This window comes from Polypterus senegalus, chromosome 17 (genome assembly GCF_016835505.1).
Source record: "Polypterus senegalus isolate Bchr_013 chromosome 17, ASM1683550v1, whole genome shotgun sequence".
Lineage (NCBI taxonomy): Eukaryota > Metazoa > Chordata > Cladistia > Polypteriformes > Polypteridae > Polypterus > Polypterus senegalus.
Window position 1 is genome coordinate 78,546,430 of NC_053170.1, and position 21,057 is coordinate 78,567,486.

The 21,057-nt window shown below is 41.0% G+C and overlaps 1 protein-coding gene across 2 annotated transcripts in view; it reads left to right on the forward strand.

Moving 5' to 3' along the window:
• Positions 1-21,057, forward strand: part of afmid (arylformamidase) — a 137,135-nt gene that overhangs the window by 75,975 nt on the left and 40,103 nt on the right. For both annotated transcript variants that reach the window (XM_039739499.1, XM_039739500.1), the window contains exon 8: positions 9,976-10,048. In XM_039739499.1, coding sequence (XP_039595433.1) covers positions 9,976-10,048 — 73 coding nt within the window. The remainder of the gene's footprint in view (positions 1-9,975; positions 10,049-21,057) is intronic.

A 21,057-nucleotide genomic window follows, 5' to 3' on the forward strand; every position in this document is an offset into this window, starting at 1 on the left:
TATGCACCTTGTGAACGATAGGGGGCGCTCTCGCTCCCTTGAACCCCTGTCCACGACTCCAGACACCAGGTAAAAGTCCAAATGTTGACTTTATTTTTCTTCCACAGTGCACAAAGCACACTCTCCACCACAATACTCATATAAATCAACAATTCTCAAATAAACCAATCCTCCAGCTCCCAGACGCGTTGCCACCCTTCCACCCAGCTCAGCTCGTTGTCTGGGAGTTCCCATAGCCCTTATATACTCCCTGTCCAGAGGTGTTTCTGCCCAACAGTCCACAAGTCCTTATTCCTTCCGGGTCAGGGTAAATAGTCCTTTTCTTCAACCCGGAAGTCCGTCGCTCTTCCTATGACGAACCTCCGGGTCACAGGGCACGAAGAAGCCCTCGGTCCTCCCTGCAGCTCCCTCCTGTGGCCCCCACGGCATCCAGCAGGGCTTTGCATAAAAACTCCATTGTCCATGATGCCCTGCTGGTCTTCTGGGGACCTCCACGCTGCAAGGAGGGCTCCACCTGGCGGCTTGGGGTATTGGCCGGGATAAATGGCCGGCCATCCTTCACAGTATTCCCCCCCCCCAGCGACGAATTATTATTTGGAGCGGCCTGCCCCGAGAGGGAAGTCTTCTTCCAAGAGGACGTCCTGTTTGAGCCTTGATTAATACGAACATCTTGGTCCCTGGAGAACCTAGGGGGAATATTATTCCAAATCGACATCTTGTCCCCCTCTCTCCAAGGACAGTTCCGCCAAATATGGCCCAACCTTCGGCACCCGTAACACTGCCTCTGTCCTCCTGGTATTCTCCCCCTACGGGACTGAAAACAATAAGGAAATGTTAGGTCCGCCCCTTTTGCTGGGTGAGAAACCCCTGCCGCCTCTAACGGTGCTTTCTCTATTTCTGTCTCTTTTTCTTTCTTGTCAGGAGACCTCGGTTTAATCTTAGAGCCTTCCTGTTTAATCTGGGGCTTATATACAGTCTGGGTCTCTCTATTACAAGAAGAGAGCCCCTTTACTGTCTGCACCCCTCTTGATTTACAAATTACCGGTGGTGGCGTCTTAAGGGCCGTCTCGCTCCGGGAATCAGCACTGTCTAGCTGCCCGGATCGATTAGCCCTTCCGCTGACCACTCGGTTAACGTACCGCCTCTCTTGTAGGGTGCGCGTGTATTGGCACCGCTACTTATTAAATGCGGGCCCGGATCACACCGCGTCCCTCTATTATATGCGATCACGGGTCTCGCTTACCTGTATCGCGCATCATTCATTACGGGAGGCTCCCACCAAATCGCGCGCACGTAGGCCCTCACCTTCTCCAACGGCTCTCTGGCTGCGCTCCCAAATCCCCGGCGATCTTTTCAATGGTCGTCAGGACCTGTAAAACACTCGCTACAGGCTCGATTAGTTTTTCGAGCTCCCGCAAGTTTATATAATTATTTATTTCGACCGGCATAAGACTTACTTCCTTGTCTGTCTTCTCTGCCGGCCGGGAGCCAATGAGCACGCCCGCTTCAGGCACGTGCTCTGACGGGTCTCGCAGAGGCTTCTGGGACTTGGAGTTCTCAGAGGGTCGAGTTGCCTTCTTCGGCGAACTGCGGTCTGTCTTTAATATTTTTGCAACATCCCGATCAGCAACTTCCCGACCCTCCTTACCTTCTTGTGGGTTGAGCGATGCCTCGCTCGCCTCCCCCTTCCCGCTTCGGAAAGACCAAGTCCGTTCCCGGGCTCGAAGGTGCAAACAGCAGGGCTGGAGCTCCTCCTTCCCAGAATGCACGGGTTTGCTACCGTGTCCCTCGTCGGCTGCCATCATGCGGAAGTCGACTTCTAGGCGCCCTGGCTTCGACAGGAGAAGGCCTTTTTCCCTCGGAGCCTCCAGGTGGTTATCTCCAAGGTATATGCACAGGACAAAGTGAGAAACAATAAAAGGATTTTTAATGTCGTTCCCGGCACGTACCTTAGAGGGATCGTTGCTTCCTGGAGGTTTCTCCGGACTTGTAAGGCCTCTCCTTAACTCCTCCCGAGCGTCGGCCATTGCACCTACGGCACTCCCGCTGGCGTTGTCGCTTTGCTTGCCCTTCTTCTTTCCCATTTTGGACTCGGTTTTTTCGGGTTTTGGCGATGCTGTGTTGATTCCTGATTTCGTAGTCTTCTCGGGGTTCGTTACCCACAGAAATATTTTATTCAGGTCCTCTGCAAACGACGTTAGAGTATCCTGCCGACTACGCCACTGTGAACGATAGGGGGTGCTCTCGCTCCCTTGAACCCCTGTCCATGACTCCAGACACCAGGTAAAAGTCTAAATGTTGACTTTATTTTTCTTCCACAGTGCACAAAGCACACTCTCCACCACAATACTCATATAAATCAACAATTCTCAAATAAACCAATCCTCCAGCTCCCAGACGCATTGCCACCCTTCCACCCAGCTCAGCTCGTTGTCTGGGAGTTCCCATAGTCCTTTTATACTCCCTGACCCGGAGGTGTTTCTGCCCAACAGTCCACAAGTCCTTATTCCTTCCGGGTCAGGGTAAATAGTCCTTTTCTTCAACCCGGAAGTCTGTCGCTCTTCCTATGACAAACCTCCGGGTCACAGGGCACGAAGAAGCCCTCGGTCCTCCCTGCAGCTCCCTCCTGTAGCCCCCACGGCATCCAGCAGGGCTTTGCATAAAAACTCCATTGTCCATGATGCCCTGCTGGTCTTCTGGGGACCTCCACGCTGCAAGGAGGGCTCCACCTGGCGGCTTGGGGTATTGGCCGGGATAATTGGCTGGCCATCCTTCACAACCTGTATAATTTTGTTATGATGCATATTGCATATTTTCTGTTAATCCAATAAACTTATTGTCACTGCTGAAATACTACTGTTTCCATATGGCATGTCATATATTAAAAGGAAGTTGCTACTTTGAAAGCTCAGCCAATAATAAACAAAAATCCAAAGAATTAAGAGGGGTTCCCAGACTTTTTCATATGACTGTATATATTAGCATTTTCAAAAAGCTTTGTTTTTTCCCCTACACACTGTTAAGTGAGACCCAGCATTTTCAAGATTATTCATCTTGGAGAACATTTTTGAAAATACGTTTTTCTTCAATCAAAAATGCCATTTTGGTATGAATAAAAGGCCAAAATGAATAAAAAGGTCCCAAACCTAATATCTTTGTGGATGCCCCTTTTAGCTACCTCTGTTTTAGTAAAGATGTGGAAAAATAATAAAAGAATTTAAAATCCAGGATACCTAGTGAGGACTGGCATGGTCAATGCTTATATTATGTGAAGAGGATTCTCAGCCAAGGCAATAGTAGTTGCATTGTCCTGCATTGTGTGGATTAATACAACCCACTGTTTTATTTTATGCTCATGATTGTGCCGAGTATCTTGGACCATTACACCCCCTGCCTCCATCACTTAATCAGAAGCATGAATTTGCTTACATGTGCTTTATTTTCCTACACTATTCCTATTTTCTGAAACTATTTATTTAAGAATTGTTTTATCAAAAAATAGATATGCTTTGGAATTTATGAGCACACAAGCATAACTGACATATAGAATGTGTAACATGAGGAACCTAAGATTTTTTTTTCTGAATTTTTCAATAATGTCTGCCCCCAATGATTCCCTTTGAAGCCTCATTATACCAGAAAATGTATCTCCATTCTCCATGAAAACATGAAATTAAATGTTTATTTAGGCCATCACTACAAACAACATTCAGTAAGTAAGAGATAAAATTATTATTTTTGGATTGAGTATTCCTTTAAAAAATGAGTTCTATATTTTTCATGGTGAAGTTATTTCTTCACAATAATGGCCACATGAAATTACAGGTAAAATTCTGTTACAACGAATTCCCAGGGACCTAAAAAATATTTAGTTGTAACAAAAATTTTGTTGTAATGAGATTCTGTATTTGTCGCTATAGTGTTTTCTTTAACTTGTATCCAGGTGTTTGCAATCATTTCAATAGCTTCTTTTGCGTTAATTTTAATCTCCTCCTGCCTACAAATAATGCTGACAATAATTTTTCTCAGCATTTCCTTGCGATAATACAGGTTCTGGATGCAAATGATGCCTTTATCCAATGTCTGAAACACTGCTGTGCAACTGAGGGGGAGGAATCAAACGCGAACATTATCTAAATGTGGAAACATGTTGTGGGTAGCATAGTTTTAAATCACGAGCTGAATCATCCTTTTCTTCTTCATATTGTGAGGTTTCTGAACTCTTTTGAGACCCACTCCCCATCCAACGGGAACAACACGCTGAAGTGCATCCCGAAATGCAATTGCAGCGTCTGTGGAAGATTGTTTGTCCATTGCTGGGGCAGGGCAACATCAGGCTCATAGCGCTGCAGTGAAGCGCCACAGAAGCAAATCATAAAAGATTGGGGTTACGCTATAAGTCCCTGTCTTGCACCCCAAAACACGAGGCTGAGTCTCAGTACTTTAGCAAAACCAGTTTTATTCAGCTTGAAACAGGAACAGCACAGTTATTTATTGTAGCGTGATCTGCCACTCTGTTATACACAGACACAGCAGTCAGGCAGGGTCATGGCCAGGTCAGTGATCAAGTAATCCTGTTATCTGCTTTTACAATTTACATGCTCCTAACCTTGCATCACCCATCGAGACTCAGCATAGCTGTGAGCCTGCTATTGCCCCGTACAGATGTGGAGATCGGACTTCGGGACGCTCTTCGGTGTGTTGTCCAGTTGAGTGAGGTTCCAAGAGAGTTTGCAAACCTCACATTTTCTTGAATGAGTGCGCATTAATAGGAATGTTTCTTGAATGAGCATCACTGAACCACATAAAAACTGCTTTTTTAACGTCTTCAAATGCAGCAGTTCACATACGTATGCAACCCGAGATTTTTCTTCTTTTTTTGCTCTCTCTTTTAAGAAAATTGACAGTGTCGATGGTGAAATTCCAAATTCACTGGAAACGCCTTTTTTCTTTTTGCCGCAATCGAAAGCTGCAAAAAACTAAAGTTTTTTTTTCTAATATGAACTGGATGTTTTTCAAATGTTGACGAGCAAGAAGCAAAAGGTAAAAAACGCTAGATACAAAAAAGGCAAAAAAAAAAAATTAAGAGGAAAGTCTGAAGATAGAAAAAAAATTACAGTGTTTCTGTTTGGGGATCGTTGCTCTGTGGATGATTCATTCAGGCATTTCAAGGTCTTTTGTGCACTTGGTTGTAATGAAAGTATCTGCCGATTGTACTTCGTAGTAACGAGATTTCTATAGACTCATGTCATAAAGGGAAGCTGTCGAGACCATAAAAATACTTAGTTGTAATGAAAATTTCATTGTAAAAACATTCGTTATAACAGAATTTTACCTGTAGTTAATTTTCCACATAAAATTGCATTCTAAAGTGAAACTTTTTTTATCAATTTTAAAAAATGTTCCCTATTTTTGTTCTTTACAGTAGGGCTTAAGGGTACACAAGTCCATTGGTTAATAAAAAAGTCTTAAAACTTACTGAAAAAAATACTTTGAAACAGAAAGATTACGATTTAAGAAAACATGCCTTCCACATTTATGAGAAATCCTTTTGATAACAAAAGGAAACTAGAAATTATTTTATTACACATTCTTGGAACTAATCTTCTTAATGCAAGAATACATTTCCTATTGACTTGTCTGCTCACAGCCTCTGTTGTGGGTGGAGTTATGAAGCCCCCCAGCACCAAGATGTATTCTACTTATAATACGACTTTTGCTTCTTCAATTCTATTTTTGTAGCAATTACGTTCTGCCACAGCTTGTAATAACAGATAGATATTACTCAAATAAAATAATGTTGAATAGGTACTTCTGAAATTGCCCAAGAGTGTATGTATGTGTGTGTGTGCTGGTCAAGGGATTGGTCCTGCCTTGTACCCAATGCTTCCTGGCACAGGCTCCAGATGCCCTGCAACCCTGCCCTGTATAAGCAGGTTAGGAAGATGAATGGATTATTATTATCATTATTTTCGTGCATATAGCAGAGAAAAATATATGACTAGATTCATTTTCTTCCTAGCATTTGTCCCCTGTTATCACAAGGTCAGCTTTTGGCATGTCAGTTTCTATTTTGTCTGATCTAGGACATCTTTGAGTGGCTGCATTGACCTCATGCATATCATCCCTCAGTCAACTGAGCCATCATTTCTTTGGGACGTCTACATAGCACTTTCACTGTGGCCTGAGACACAAGGCTGGGTTTGCCACTGATTGCTCATTGCTGAGGATCAAGTGGCCATAGCATTAGAGGCACACTATTCTATTCAAATAGAGTAATGGATATAAGATATTGAGGACAGCAGTTAGTAGTAGTGTGTCACAAAAAGACTCCAGACAGTCAAAAAGGTTTGAGGTAGCCACCTGTATATTATGATCCTGGCTGCAAAAGGTTGAAAAATGGTAAATTGAGTAGTTTACAAGACTTAGTCTAAAAACAGAACTGAATGCTTGGAGGTAAGATGGTGGTTTTAAGGGCTGGTGGAGTAAATGATGTCATCTATGCGGGAACCGGAAGTGACATTTTCGGGAAAGGCAAGTGACATCATCATAGGTGCCAGAACCAGAAGTGGAGTCATCAAAGGCACTGGAACCGGAGATGACATCATCAGAGGCACCAGGAGCTAACGGGATTTCCCAGGAATGGTCTGCAAGAAACTGAGAGAGACAGTCAGCACACTCCGCCACCCCCTGGTCTGATGTTGTATTACAATTACTCAAGCCCTTTAGCTGCCTCCTAATCGCATGTGTGTGACAAGTAGTAATTGGAGACTGAGACGTAGTGATATGCTGATGACATCTTTGCAAACAGAAGAGATGCTGCTGAGAGTTTTGTGTTCTGAGATGAGAGAGTTGAATAAAAAATACGATTTACTTCTAAAAATCTTGTGTTTTGTTTGCCACTATGGAGCCATGTGGGTATTTTTAAAGGTTTTTTCCCTTGAAAAGAGTTTTTTGCTTTTTTTGCCTCCACAGTAGCAAATATAGCTGAGTTTTTGGTGGAGCTGTTGGAAAAATTGCTTGCTACTTGTACTTCTACTTGTTATTTGTATTCAAACTAGCATTAGTGAGACAGGGCAGTAGGTGACATTCTCTTTAAGTAAATAACAGGGGTCATTACGATGAATAAAAGTAAGTAGTTATAAGTAACAGAAACAATTCCTTGGGGGGGGGAAGGCAGCATGAGGAAAGGCAGGCGACTAGTGTTAAGGCGCCAATCAGGCGTAAGTGGCTTTATGAGCAGACAAGACAGTAAGAAATTAAGTTAAAGGATAACTTGAGAAAGAAAAAGTGTGTAAAATGTATTAGATTGAACAGTTCTTAGCAGTCAGGAAAGTAGAGCAATTAAGTGGGTGACAGCTTAAGGGTTTGTTAATACGAAGGAATACAAATGGTGCAAGTGGAGTGCTTTTAAGTAAGCAGGGGCTTACTTAAGGAGAATAGACAGAGAAAAGTAAAGTGGATCCTGCTCCATGCTCCCTTCTCTCATTTAGGAGCCTTTTGATCCCAACACCGTTGGTAATGTAACCGGATGAACTGGACAATGAGGACACCAAACAAAATAAGGGGATGGTGCAAAATGCAAAAGTGCATTTATTTAAAACAAAACCAAAACCATGTCCATAGTTCAGTGATTCAAAACAGTTCAATAAATAAATAATGCATAAAATCAGGAGATAATGTGGAGGTTAAAATCCCATATGAATTCATCCAATTAAAACAATGTTAAAAACAATGGCTGGAAACAGTCCCCTTTTAAAATGCCCAGTACCTTCTCCCTTTGAATCAGGGTGGCTCCCCTGATTCTCAGATATGGACAGGGAAGTCGTCCTATATGCAGGTGCAGCTGCCTTCTAGTCTGGTGCAGTAGCCTTCCATTCCCCGGCTACATAGAGCTCCAGCCAGACCAAGACTTTGGTTCCCCAGTGGCCAGGGCACTAACACTGGGGCTCAACTCTCCCAAGCCTCCCTGACTGCTGCTGCCTTCCACTGGCGAGTTGTCCACTCTGTTGTCATTCCAGCTGCTCCAGACTGCTCAGCTGGAGTGACCGCTTCTTTCTGTCCCCCGAGTGTCAGCCTAAAACACCTCCTCAGGGGCTGTCCTACCAGCTGCCTGCATCTACCAATAAGTCTGCTCTTGCTCGTTGCTGCACCAGCTCTTACGGCTTCCAGCCTTCCTCTTCTCGTTCTTAACCTCTGTTCTTTTTTTTCTTTTTGTTCCTCTCTCCTCCCTCCACACTCATGCTTCTCCTATTTGTAATGGGGACGTGGAACAGGTACGACGATTAGCAGCTCCCGGCTTCAAGTACAGACATGGGTGATCCCTCACCTGTGCACTTCAATGCAGAAACGGCCATACCCGCATCGTGCCTTGGAACTGCTCGGGCCATCCTACCACACCCCCTCTTTAAGCCGCAAGTGTGGTGATTATTTATTTAAAAACTGCCCATTATTCTTGAGCCGCAGACACACTATATCACAGTTAACCTCATAGAAGACAAACAGGAGACAGATGAGGAGGAGAATATTATAGAAGCTTAAGGGGCCAGAAGGAGTAAAATAACTATAGTTGTTCTTTAATTGTTTTGACTTAATTTTTTTAGCTTTACCATTTTAGTTCCATCCATCCATCCATTATCCAACACACTTTATCCTAACTACAGGGTCACGGGGGTCTGCTGGAGCTAATCCCAGCCAACACAGGGCGCAAGGCAGGAAACAAACCCCGGGCAGGGCGCGCACACACACACACACACACCCATACACCAAGCACACACTAGGGACAGTTTAGAAACTCCAATCCACCTAACCTGCATGTCTTTGGACTGTAGGAGGAAACAGGAGTACTGTACTACCATGTAAGTGAAATCATTTAATTGTAATTAAAAAATGGAGTAGTTTTATTAATCCAAAGTCAAATATTAATAATAAGGCCAGTGGAATGCAAATCCTGTTGGATGCTGAACTTTTTAGAGGTTGGCTTGGGGGAACCAGTCTTCCATGAGGGCTACACTTGCAGGACATGCCAACTGATCCAATCGCTCGAATTCAGGGTCACTGAACTAAGAGAGATAGTGTGCACCCCTAAGTTGGCGTAGGAGGAGACTCCAGACCAGACATGCAGAGAAATAGGTGGGTCATAGTCACTAGGCACAAGGTAAAAGTTGCACACTGTCCAATGGCATCAACCGTACAACTGGAAGTGTCAAACTGTTTTCCTTGTGGTGCTGGATGGTATGTCTGAATATTTGGAGAAGGTACGCAGTCATGAGGAGCCCCATCAGACTCCCTCAATACCAGCAGTAAATAAAATCTTTAACATTTTATTATGTCTGAGAAGGCTGTAACGTAGTTGGGTTTACCTGATGTTTAGTTAAGTTTTCATTTGTGCTTTATTTTTTGCTGGAAAATCTGTTTCTAATTCTCCAACAATAAAGTGTGCTCTTGAAAGACTTGTTTGCTAATTTCATCTGTGTAGCTGAAACCTCAAAACATAATATCCTAATAAGATTATTTTTAGAAAAGATTTTTTCGAATATTGATTTGATGCCTGATGTTACTTTGAAATGAGTTCATTGATGAGTCAGGACAGAAGCGAATGTTAGTTAAAAGTGCATTTCTTATAAATTTCACATCTACCTTTGATGATATAGAGCTGTGGACACTTCATGTTTTTGAAATAGAAATGAGGATAAAAATAACATACTTGGCGTCTTGGTGTCCTTGACACAATTTATTGCTTCATGTTGAACTATTGTGTCCAAAATAATGCCGTGGCCTGTTCTAATCTTTTTTTTCCACATGCCTAATGCAATGTTTGTTTAAGTTAATTATTTCAGTATGCTCTGTATGTTAATGCATTAATGCAAGCCTGAAACAATTATTATTTTAGTGGACTAAGTAGTTAAAGATGGATATGTGTATTGCTCTTCATTTTTTAGTACTGTAGATAAATTTGCCTTTTTATTTTTGCAGGGGATATAAATCTAATGGTGTCTCAGGTGAGGCAAAGTGTAATCTCGATTGTGCAGCAGTATTCTCACATCAGGTAAGAGTCCTTAGTTTACAGAGTAGCCAGAGTTAGCTAAAAGGAAAGTTATGATCAATGAGGCATAATATTGTTTATCTTGATTTTCAGAAAGTTTTTGTTAAGGCTCCATGAAGTGGAAGTATAAAATGCAGTGTGAAGATGGGTTTAAAATTGAGTTAAAAACACAAATTAAACAGGACCTTTTTTAAAATTAGGTGATGTTAAAATGGGTGTCCTTCAGGGATCAGTTCTGGTGTTGCTGCACTTTGTAATACACATAAACAATCTAGGTAACATTAATTGAATAACATAAGCTGGTTTGGTCTTCATATTACAAAAAAAGATACTGCTAGCGTTAGAGAATGTCCATAGAATAGAGACTAGGCCAATTCTAGGACTACAAGGTATGAGTTGTGAGGAAAACTGAAAGTATTTCAGTCTTTTCATTTTACACCCTGAGGGCATTTTTCAGCAATTTCCACCTGAGGGGAGAACACCAAAATAAGTCCTTATTATTCAAAAAATAAAGGAAGGACATAATGTTTTTCATTAAAACCTTACAGATAACTTCTGAAATGTGATAGAATTTATGTTTTATTCAAATTTAAACATTACTGAGAAACTGATGCCAAAATATAAAAAAACATAGGCATACACAGTGGTGTTTTTCACATTTTTGTTTTCAGATACAGTATGCCTCACACACAAGCAATGCCAGGTCAGTTTTCTCTCTCTCTGAGGTGTTCCTAGATATGTGAACTGTACCTGTCTAAAGTTTAATTTTGGTAACACCAAGAAATAAATAGCATTTGGCACCATGGGCACCCCTCTCCCCTTCAGAAAGTTTCCAGGCAAGGATATCCAAACTTTTAATAAATACATTTATAAAATTTATATAAAATAATTTAAAGTATTTGTATAAAATATAAATAATTTCTCTTTCACACACACACACACACGCACATAAATCAAACATTTTCATTTATTTTGCTTATGTTTTTCTCTCTCCTTTTTTCAAATGTGGGCATGTTACTTATCTTTGGAAACGTCTCTGTCACAGCTATACAATGGCATGAAGTTTGCAATGCTATGACACACTGGGCCAGAACCACCCGCCCAGAAGTGCCTGATGCTTGGTGCCAGCCTGTCATACCCACCTGAGAATCTGCTGTAATTTTTGCCATATAAGACTTGCCCAGAGGGGACTGGGTGGTCTCATGGTCTGGAATCCCTGCAGATTTTATTTTTTTCTCCTGCCGTCTGGAGTTTTTTTTTTTGTTTTTTCTGTCCTCCCTGGCCATCGGACCTTACTCTTATTCTATGTTAATTAATGTTGACTTATTTTATTTTCTTACTGTGTCTTCTATTTTTCTATTCTTCATTACATAAATCACTTTAAGCTACATTTTTGTATGAAAATGTGCTATATAAATAAATGTTGTTGTTGTATATTGTAACGTGTGAGTCCCTGTCTTGCACCGTAAAACACAAGGCTGAGTCTCAGTACTTTAGCAAAATCAGCTTTAGTCCTCTTGAAACAGGAACAGCACGGTTATTTATTGAAGCAGGATCTACCACTCTCTTATACACAGACACAGCACTCAGGTAGGGTTGTGGCCAAGTAAAACTGTTCCCTGCATTTATAATGTTCCTTGCATCACTCATTGAAAACAGATTCCCCCAGCAACGGATATGCTGTCTTCCACAGATGCAGCGATCACACTGCGGGACACTGTTCAGTGTGTTGTCCCATTGGGGGGGTGTACCAAAAGAGTTTATAAACCTTACATCTCCCCCCTCAGCTTTGTCCACACTGGTGTGGGCAAATCGACCATCCAAGTCAGGCTAGGCAGGACAGAACGTCAGCATTTGTGTGTGCAGCCCAGGAACGATGGCTAACATCAAAAGCAAAAGCCTGCAAACTGATAGTTTGTACAGCCATTGTAGCAGGACATGGGCAGTCACTATGGTAAACCATCGTCCCCAGAGATAGTAACAGAGTGCTTCCACCACCCACTTAATTGCTAAGCTCTCCTAATTACGCTCCCTGAGTAGCAGCTTTCTGCTGAGAAACGTGATGGGGTGTTCTTCTCCCACAAAACATTGTGAAAGCACTGCTTCTAAACCAAAAGCACTATAATCTGTTTGCAGAATAAATTCCTTCGAAAAGCCAGGATTGCGCAGAACCGGGAATGATGATAAAGTCAGTCCAGACAACACTACGATTCTTTCTGTCCTTTGTCAAGTCAGTGAGGGGGGCAGCCCTATGCACAAAATTGGGAATGAACTGCCTGTAATACCCTGCAAGCCCAAGGAAGGCACGAACCTGCCTGTGTGTTTCAGGACGGGGATATGCAAGCAGCCCCCCGACCTTGTCCATTTGAGGCTTGAGTAAACCCTTCCCCATGAAATAACCCAGATAGTGGGCTTCCAACATACCTAGCTTGCACTTCTTAGGGTCGGCTGTCAACCCTGCCAGCCATAAACTGTCAAGCACCATCTGAAGACGGACGAGATGAGATTCCCAGTCTTTACTGAAAATGACCACATCGTCAAGATAGGCACCCACGTATGCGGAATGGGAACACAGGATCTGGTCCATCATTTGCTGAAAAGTCAACGGTGCATCATGGAGACCAAAAGGAAATGCTGTAAATTCAAACAACCCATCCGGAGTGGCGAACACGGTCCTCTCACAACTAGACTCCTCCAAGGGGACATGCCAATAACCCTTCGTGAGGTCAATGGTGGAGATAAATAAAACCTGCCCAAGCTTTTCTAACACCTCGTCCACACATGGCATTGGGTATGCATCAAACTTGGAAATCTTATTCAAACACCTAAAATCAATATAGAACCGAACCGTCTGACTTTGAGACAAGTATGATTAGACTTTGCCATTCGCTTTTGCTTGGCCGAATAACACCTAATTGAAGCATCTGTTGGACTTCCTTGTGTATCACTTTCCTTGTTACCTCAGGTAGGCAATACGGTGGCACCTGTATAATAATACTGGGTGGAGTGACAATCTTGTGTTCTGCAATCGCTGTCCGGCCAGGCAATGCCGAGAAGACATCCGAGTTCCCCTTGATCAGCGATAGCAATTCCACTTTATTGGTGTCAGTTAAATCATCCCCAATAGTGACCTCAGTCTGGAAGTACACTGCGGCTATGACCAAGACTTCGTGACAGTCATGCCACTCCTTTGAAAGATTAAACATGCAAAATTCTGACTTTATAATTCACAGGGGACATACGCTTTACTGTCACTGCCAGCCCTTGCCATTCAGCCCAAAATTTATGTATCTTCGATGAGATCAACACCGGCATGTGTTCCCCCTTCTTAAACTTGCAGAGTTTACTCGTCTTGTCATAATTACGTTTTTGTGCCTCCTACTTGTGCTACTGATGTTCCATCACAATAGAGGACAATATGGCAACCTGCTCTTGCAGCGAAATGACTCTGTCAACAAACATTCCCCCAGGTGGTGTCTCACAAGTCCCTGTCCATTCATACTGAAAAATGTACAACACCCTGCGCGGTCGCTGGCCAAATAATAGTTCAAAAGGACTCATTCCAATGGACACTTGTGGGGCTTCCCGGACAGCAAACAGGAGGAATAGAACTACATTATTCCACAGACAACAACAACATTTGTTTATATAGCACATTTTCATACAAATAATGTAGCTCAAAATGCTTTACATGATGAAAAAAGAGAAGAAATACAAAAATAAATAAATAAGAAAAATAAGACAAAACATAGACATAGAATAAAAGTAAGGTCCGATGGCCAGGGAGGACAGAAAAAAACAGAAAAACTCCAGACGGTTGGAGAAAAAATAAAATCTGCAGGGGTTCCAGACCATGAGACCGCCCTGCCGCCTCTGGGCATTCTACCTAAAATAAATGACCAGTCTTCATTGTATTTAGGGTTCTCATGGAAGGACTTGATGATGATGGTCATGTGGACTTCTGGCATTTATTCATTCAATGTAGGAACATCATGGTGCTTTGATTAGGTGGTGGTGGCGCAGGTCCACAGAAAACGAACAGAAGAGAGAGTAGGGGTTAGTACGGATTTTGGAGCCACCATGAATAACAATTATAATTATTTAATTAATAATTATATAATTAATTATGAGAAAGCCATGTTAAAGTAATGTGTTTTCAGCAGTTTTTTAAAGTGCTCCACTGTATTAGCCTGATAAATTCCTATTGGCAGGCTATTCCAGATTTTAGGTGCATAACAGCAGAAGGCCGCCTCACCACTACTTTTAATGTTAGCTCTTGGAATTCTAAGCAGACACTGATTTGAAGATCTGAGGTTACGATTTGGAATATAAGATATCAGACATTCCGATATATAAGATGGAGTGAGATTATTTAAGGCTTTGTAAACCATAAGCAGTATTTTAAAGTCAATTCTGAATGACACAAGTTACCAGTGTAGTGACATCAAAACTGGAGAAATGTGCTCAGATTTTCTTTTCCTATTTAGGATTCTAGCAGCTGCATTCTGCACTAGTTGCAAACGATGTATGTCTTTTTTGGATAGTCCTGAGAGGAGTGCATTACAGTAATCTAGTCGACTGAAAACAAACGCGTGAACTAGTTTCTCAGCATCTTCAATGATATAAGAGGTCTAACGTTTGCTATATTTCTTAAGTGAAAAAATGCTGTCCTAATGATCTGATTAATATGCGATTTAAAATTCAGGTCACAGTCAACAGTTACCCCTAAATTCTTTACCTCCATCTTGACTTTTAATCCTAATGCTTCAAGTTTATTTCTAATAACCTCATTAGGTCCATTATTGCCAATCACTAAAATTTCTGTTTTCTCTTTATTTAGCTTGATAAAATTACTATTCATCCATTTAGAAACACAAGTAAGACATTGTGTTAGTGAAATAACAGAGTTATCAGGGGCTATTGACAAATACAGCATAGTTGTGGTAGCTCACGTTATGCCCTGAGATAATCTGACCTAACGGAAGCATGTAAATTGAAAAGAGCAGCGGACCTAGGATAGAGCCTTGCGGAACACCATCACGAATATCATGTGTCTTTGAGTTATAATTACCCCAATTTACAAAGAATTTTCTACCTGTCAGGTAGGATTCAAACCAATTTAAGACACTGCCAGAGAGGCCCACCCATTAACTAAGGTGATTTCTAAGAATATTGTGATCAATGGTATCAAATGCGGCACTCGGATCTAAGAGGATGAGAACAGATAAATGGCCCCTATCTGCATTTACCCGCAAGTCATTTACTACTTTAATGAGTGCAGTTTCTGTGATGTGATTTGTTCTGAAACCCGACTGAAATTTATCAAGAATAGCATCTTTATTGAGGTATTTATTTAGCTGTATAATGACTGCCTTCTCTAGAATTTGACTTAAAAAAGGCAGGTTAGAAATGGGTCTAAAATTTTCAAAAGCAGAGGAGTCAAGATTATTTTTCTTGAGTAGGGGTTTAACTACAGAAGTCTTAAGACAGTCTGGGAAGACCCCAGTATCTAATGACGAGTTTACTATATCAAGAATACTATCAATTAGCACAGCTGATATTTCTTTGAAAAAACTTGTTGGTATTGGATCAAGGATGCAGGTGGAGGGTCTCAGTTGAGAAATTATTTTATATAAATCAGGTAAATCTATCCTGCTGAAAGAGTTTAATTTGTTTATAACAGAGTACTGGGGCATAAGAGGATCCGCAGTGTTGGGGAGATATACTATATTATTTCTAATATCATTCATTTTTTGATTGAAAAATACAGAAGTAGCCTCACAAGTTTCACTGGAAGTATTTTGGAGGCATTCCTTTGAGTTACCTGTGTTACCTGGGTTTAGCAGACAATCAATCGTAGAGAATAAGACTCTGAGATTACTAGCATTGTTATTTATAATTCTAGAGAAATAGCAGCGCCTCTCAAGACGGGACTGTGTTATTGTATTCTGTTACTTTAACCTTCAATATCTCATAGTGGATAGTTAGTTTAGTTTTTCTTCATTTACGCTCATCTCTCCGGCATGTTCTCTTTAAATCAGACACTCTTTGGGTCTTCCATGATATAACAATGCTAGAAGATTTTCTAACTGTCTTTTCAGGTGTGACTATGTCAGCAGCAGCTCTCACTTTAGTGTTAAATTTTTCTACCTTAATATTTACATTATCCACGCTATTGTAGTTAGTCAGCACTATAAACGGACTGGTTGCTTAGAATGTTTGTAAGTTTTGAAGCTGCTGCTGAATCAAAGAAGCGTTTTTCAACAATATGTTTTTTGTGAATGTTTTCTATCATTATTTCTACAGTATATTAAATAGTAAAAGAAAATGGTCTGATAGACCAATATCAATGATCTGCTTCACATCAACTCTTAGTCCTTTGGTAATTACTAAGTCTAACGTAAGACCTGCTTTATGTGTAGGCTGCTTAACGAGCTGTCTCAAATCAAAAGAGTCCAGGAGGTTCATGAATTCTTTTACTTTTGGGTCACACTGATTATCCATATGAAAGTTAAAGTCACCGACTATTAGGAGCGCGTAATACATCGTAATTGTAATTGACATCAAGTCTGAGAATTCCTCAAAGAAAGATGCATTGTATTTAGGAGCTCTATACACGGAATCAGCAATCAGGCAGTGTTGTGGCCATGTAATACTATTCCCTGCATTTATAATGTTCCTTACATCAGCCATCGACAACAGTCACTTTTGTGTGACTGCGATTGGTTCAGATTTGTTTTCCTGGCAAGCTGCTTCAGCAATGGGAGCCCGCGGTTGCCCCAGCATGGATATGCTCTCTTCCACAGACACGGCGATCACACTTCAGGATGCGCTTTGATGTGTCATTCCATTGGGAGGAGTCCCAAAAGAGTTTAGAAACCTTACAATATATTAATTGTTGTTTTGTGAAATTATATGCAAGAGCACACAAAACTTCAGATACGCACACTAGATGAGAGGCATTATGCTGGGCTGGATGGCTTCCTTTGCTTAAACATGGCCATGTATTGTGTCGTTTGAAGCATCATAGTCTCAACTATCCAATGGTGTGAAGTTCGGGGTGATATAACCCACTGAACAAGAGCCTCACCCACCAGAAACAGAGATCGTTTGTACCAGCTATGGCCACTCTAGTTTTGGTTTATTGAGGATTTCTAAAGATCGGGAGCTCGCACAGAGACACATTTGGGCTTATTTTGATTAGAAGAATTTTCTGCTAGTACTGATATATTATTTCTATACTTCTGCTGTTTTTTTGTGAAGTAATATGCAAGAGAACTCGAAAATCCAGATGAGCACTGTGACAGTTTCTCTGGTTTTTGACCGGTGGCTGACATTTGATCAGTCAGAGTGACTGTTCAATGCATAGTTGAAATGTACTTGTTGAGATCTTTTCGACTGACATACTGTATAGCCCTTGGGTATTCCTTGTACAGAATATTTACTCTGAATTTTTCCATTTTTTTATTGACGGTTTATGAGGCACCCCACGTATGATTTCATACCAGATTAAAAGTCAAATGTACATACTGTAACAATGTGACCATGAGTGTGTAGTAGACACCCATTGTTTGTGTTAGTGTACGTATGTAGGTTTATGATGCGGTGAAAAAATTTTTTAAATCCTTTAATGACCTAGTACCTGGCCACTTAGGGTTTAAGAGGATAAAACATATTTCAATAATAATAGGTATTGCTGGGTGGTATGACCAAAATTCTATATCACGTTATATTTCAAAATTATATTGGTTTCACGGTATTCAACGGTAGGGCGGCATGGTGCAGTGGTAGCGCTGCTGCCTCGCAGTTAGGAGACCCAGGTTCACTTCCCGGGTCCACTTCCCGGGTCCTCCCTGTGTGGAGTTTGCATGTTCTCCCCGTGTCTGCGTGGGTTTCCTCCGGGTGCTCCGGTTTCCTCCCACAGTCCAAAGACATGCAGGTTAGGTGGATTGGCGATTCTAAATTGGCCTTGGTGTGTGGGTGTGTTTGTGTGTGTCCTGTGGTGGGTTGGCACCCTGCCCAGGATTGGTTCCTGCCTTGTGCCCTGTGTTGGCTGGGATTGGCTCCAGCAGACCCCCGTGACCCTGTGTTCGGATTCAGTGGGTTGGAAAATGGATGGATGGTATTCAACGGTATTTTTTTCCCATGCATGAGTGGATGTTAACCACATTTTCCACTGCAATTACTGCAGAAGACTGGCTAAGAATAACCTATTCCACTGTCAAGCGCATTGTACAAAAAAACATTTTAATGTGCACACAAGTATTATTACAAGTTTGCATGGCCCCATAAAGTGATAGTTTTCAAGCACTAATGAAGAGAAGGAATCACATTGCATGACAGTTACAGTCAAAATATAGAACCTTTTTATTGAACAAACTTCTAAAACAACTTAAGCTAACATTTTGACAACATATTTTCAACCTTCCAAAGAGGCATTTAGACTTAGTAAAATATTCAGAGATACTTGTCAAAAGTTGTATTGCACTAAACATGTCTTAGAAAAGGAATAAATAGTAAATATTTTTTGTAAACCAACTACACTTTCTGTTAATGTTAACAATCTCTGTCCACTGACACATAAAAGTGACTTTTTAAACAACTTTACCATCATCAAACTGCATAATATTTAAACTAATGAATAATAACAATAAAATAAATAATAGTGCAACTTCCAGTAGTAATCAAGACTTCAAGCCCAGGTGCATTACACAGTATTCACCAAATAAACATAAAATAAAATAAGATAAAACAAGTGCAAGCTGGTGAAACATCATTTATTAACTGAACCATCATTAAGGATAAATTGCATGAATATGGACCTTGCTTCAATCTAATCTATATTCATACACTAAATAATAAAACTGCAACTTGCATTTATAATGCTATTTGTGGTATAGCCCTACGGAAGCATATTAGGGCTACAGTGAAGAAAAAAAAACTATATGTCGAGAACAAAGTCGACATGCTTATGTTGAGATTAAAGTCAACATTTCCACTTTATTCTCATATTGTATTTTGTCATTAAAGTAGAATGTCGTAAACTAAACTTCATTCTAAAATCAATGTTTAGTTTACGAGATTTTTCTCAAACCCCGACATAAGTTAATGTAGCACATTAAATGCTTTGTGTTAAGTGTTCCCCAACCCAGTTGTTAATCGCTATTCGCTTCTTAAACTGACTTCCTCCACACTAAGAGGAGGCGCAGGCAGGGATCGCCACACAGAATACATTCACTTCATGATATTCCTGCTCTCTGCAATTTTAGAATGCTAAGATAAATATTTGATATCATTTTTCATGATGAAATGCATTAAAGCAGGTATTACACATGCACAGTAGTGAGGCGGTAGTGCTGCTCCCTCGCAATAAGGGGTCCCCAGGTGTACATTCAGTGTAAAGAACTTTATGGCAGATGTGACGAGGCTTCAAAAAACTGGATGTATGAATGGGTATCGCACGAGTTTAACTTAAATATTGTGTAAATGTTGGGTTCATGATCTGGTGGTCGGAGACATGAACACAGAATTCAGTGGATGTTCTTCTGAGCGGGCTTTCTTTATTGCATGCATGCTGTCTCTATCTGACGTACCAAAACCCCCAGTTCCTATCCTTCCTTTTTCTTTATCCACATAACCAATCACCACACAATAAATGTCTTTGTGAAATTAAAACTAGTTATAAACTTAGACCACGGAATGTTCAGAACTTTAACAAAATCTTTGTTATACATGTTTAATTATGCTATCCATTCAGGATTGCGCCCATCCCAGCAAGCATTGTGCAAGCATTGTGCAAGGAACGAGGCGCCAGCACATCTCTGGGTGAATATGAGCAATACATACACTAGCAGGGTCAATATAGCATAACATAACCACACATCCTACATGACTTTGAAAGGAAACTGAAGCATGCCGAGTAAACCCCCGGGACCCCCTTGCTGCAAGACAGCAGTGCAACCTCCATGTCACCGTGCCCCTACATGATTAATACATGCCTTAATGCATTTCATCATGAAAATTATATCAAGTATTTATCTTAGCATTCTAAATGTTCAGGGAGCAGGAAGATCATGAAATTAATGTATTGTGTGTGGCAAACACTTACACAAAGCATTTAATGTGCTACATAACTTATGACAGGGTTTGCGAAAATCTAGTAAATTAAATATTCATTTTAAGATGAAGTTTAGTTTACGATGTTCTACTTTAATGACAAATACGAGAATAAAGTCAACATGTCGACTTTATTCTCATCATAAGCGTCGAGATTAAAGTGGAAATGTCGTGAATAAACTCAACATGTCATCACACTATTACACAGTACCCAGGTACATTACACAGTATTGAAAAAAAAAATAAAACAAGTACAACTTGGCTTGCAGTATTATCCAGTAGCATAGAAACAGTATTCACACATTTGAACATAATGGTCCACATCAGACCTTTTAAAACCAAAGTATCTCCAGACAACAGACACGGCTTCTTTTTTCGGCAAAGGTTCTTCTGTGTCATCATATTCAACTTTATTGTCTGCTACAGCTTCAGTTTCGGAATGTTCTCTGTTCATTTTTACCGCTTAGTACCTCCACTAATGCATGCTCTCTGTTGCATTTGTGTTTAGAGGTGCAGCAGTGAAAAAGGTCCCCCCTTAAACAGTTTCCTGCTGCGCCAATGTTGTTTAAGCTATTTAAACTGGTGTTGCAGTATAAGAAAAATCCATATCATAACAAAAATAAAAATGTTTTTTGGTATGAACCGGTATACCGCCCTGCACTAATAATAGGTCACACAGTGGTAGCACTGAGGAGACCTGAGTTCGCTTCCCTGGTTCTCCCTGCGTGGAGTTTGCATGTTCTTCTCGTGTCTGCGTGGGTTTCCTCCGGGTGCTCCGGTTTCCTCCTACAGTCCAAAGACATGCAGGTTAGGTGCATTGGTGATCTAAATTGTCCCTAGTGTGTGCTTGGTGTGTGAGTGTGTGTGTGCCCTGCGGTGAGCTAGCACCCTGCCCA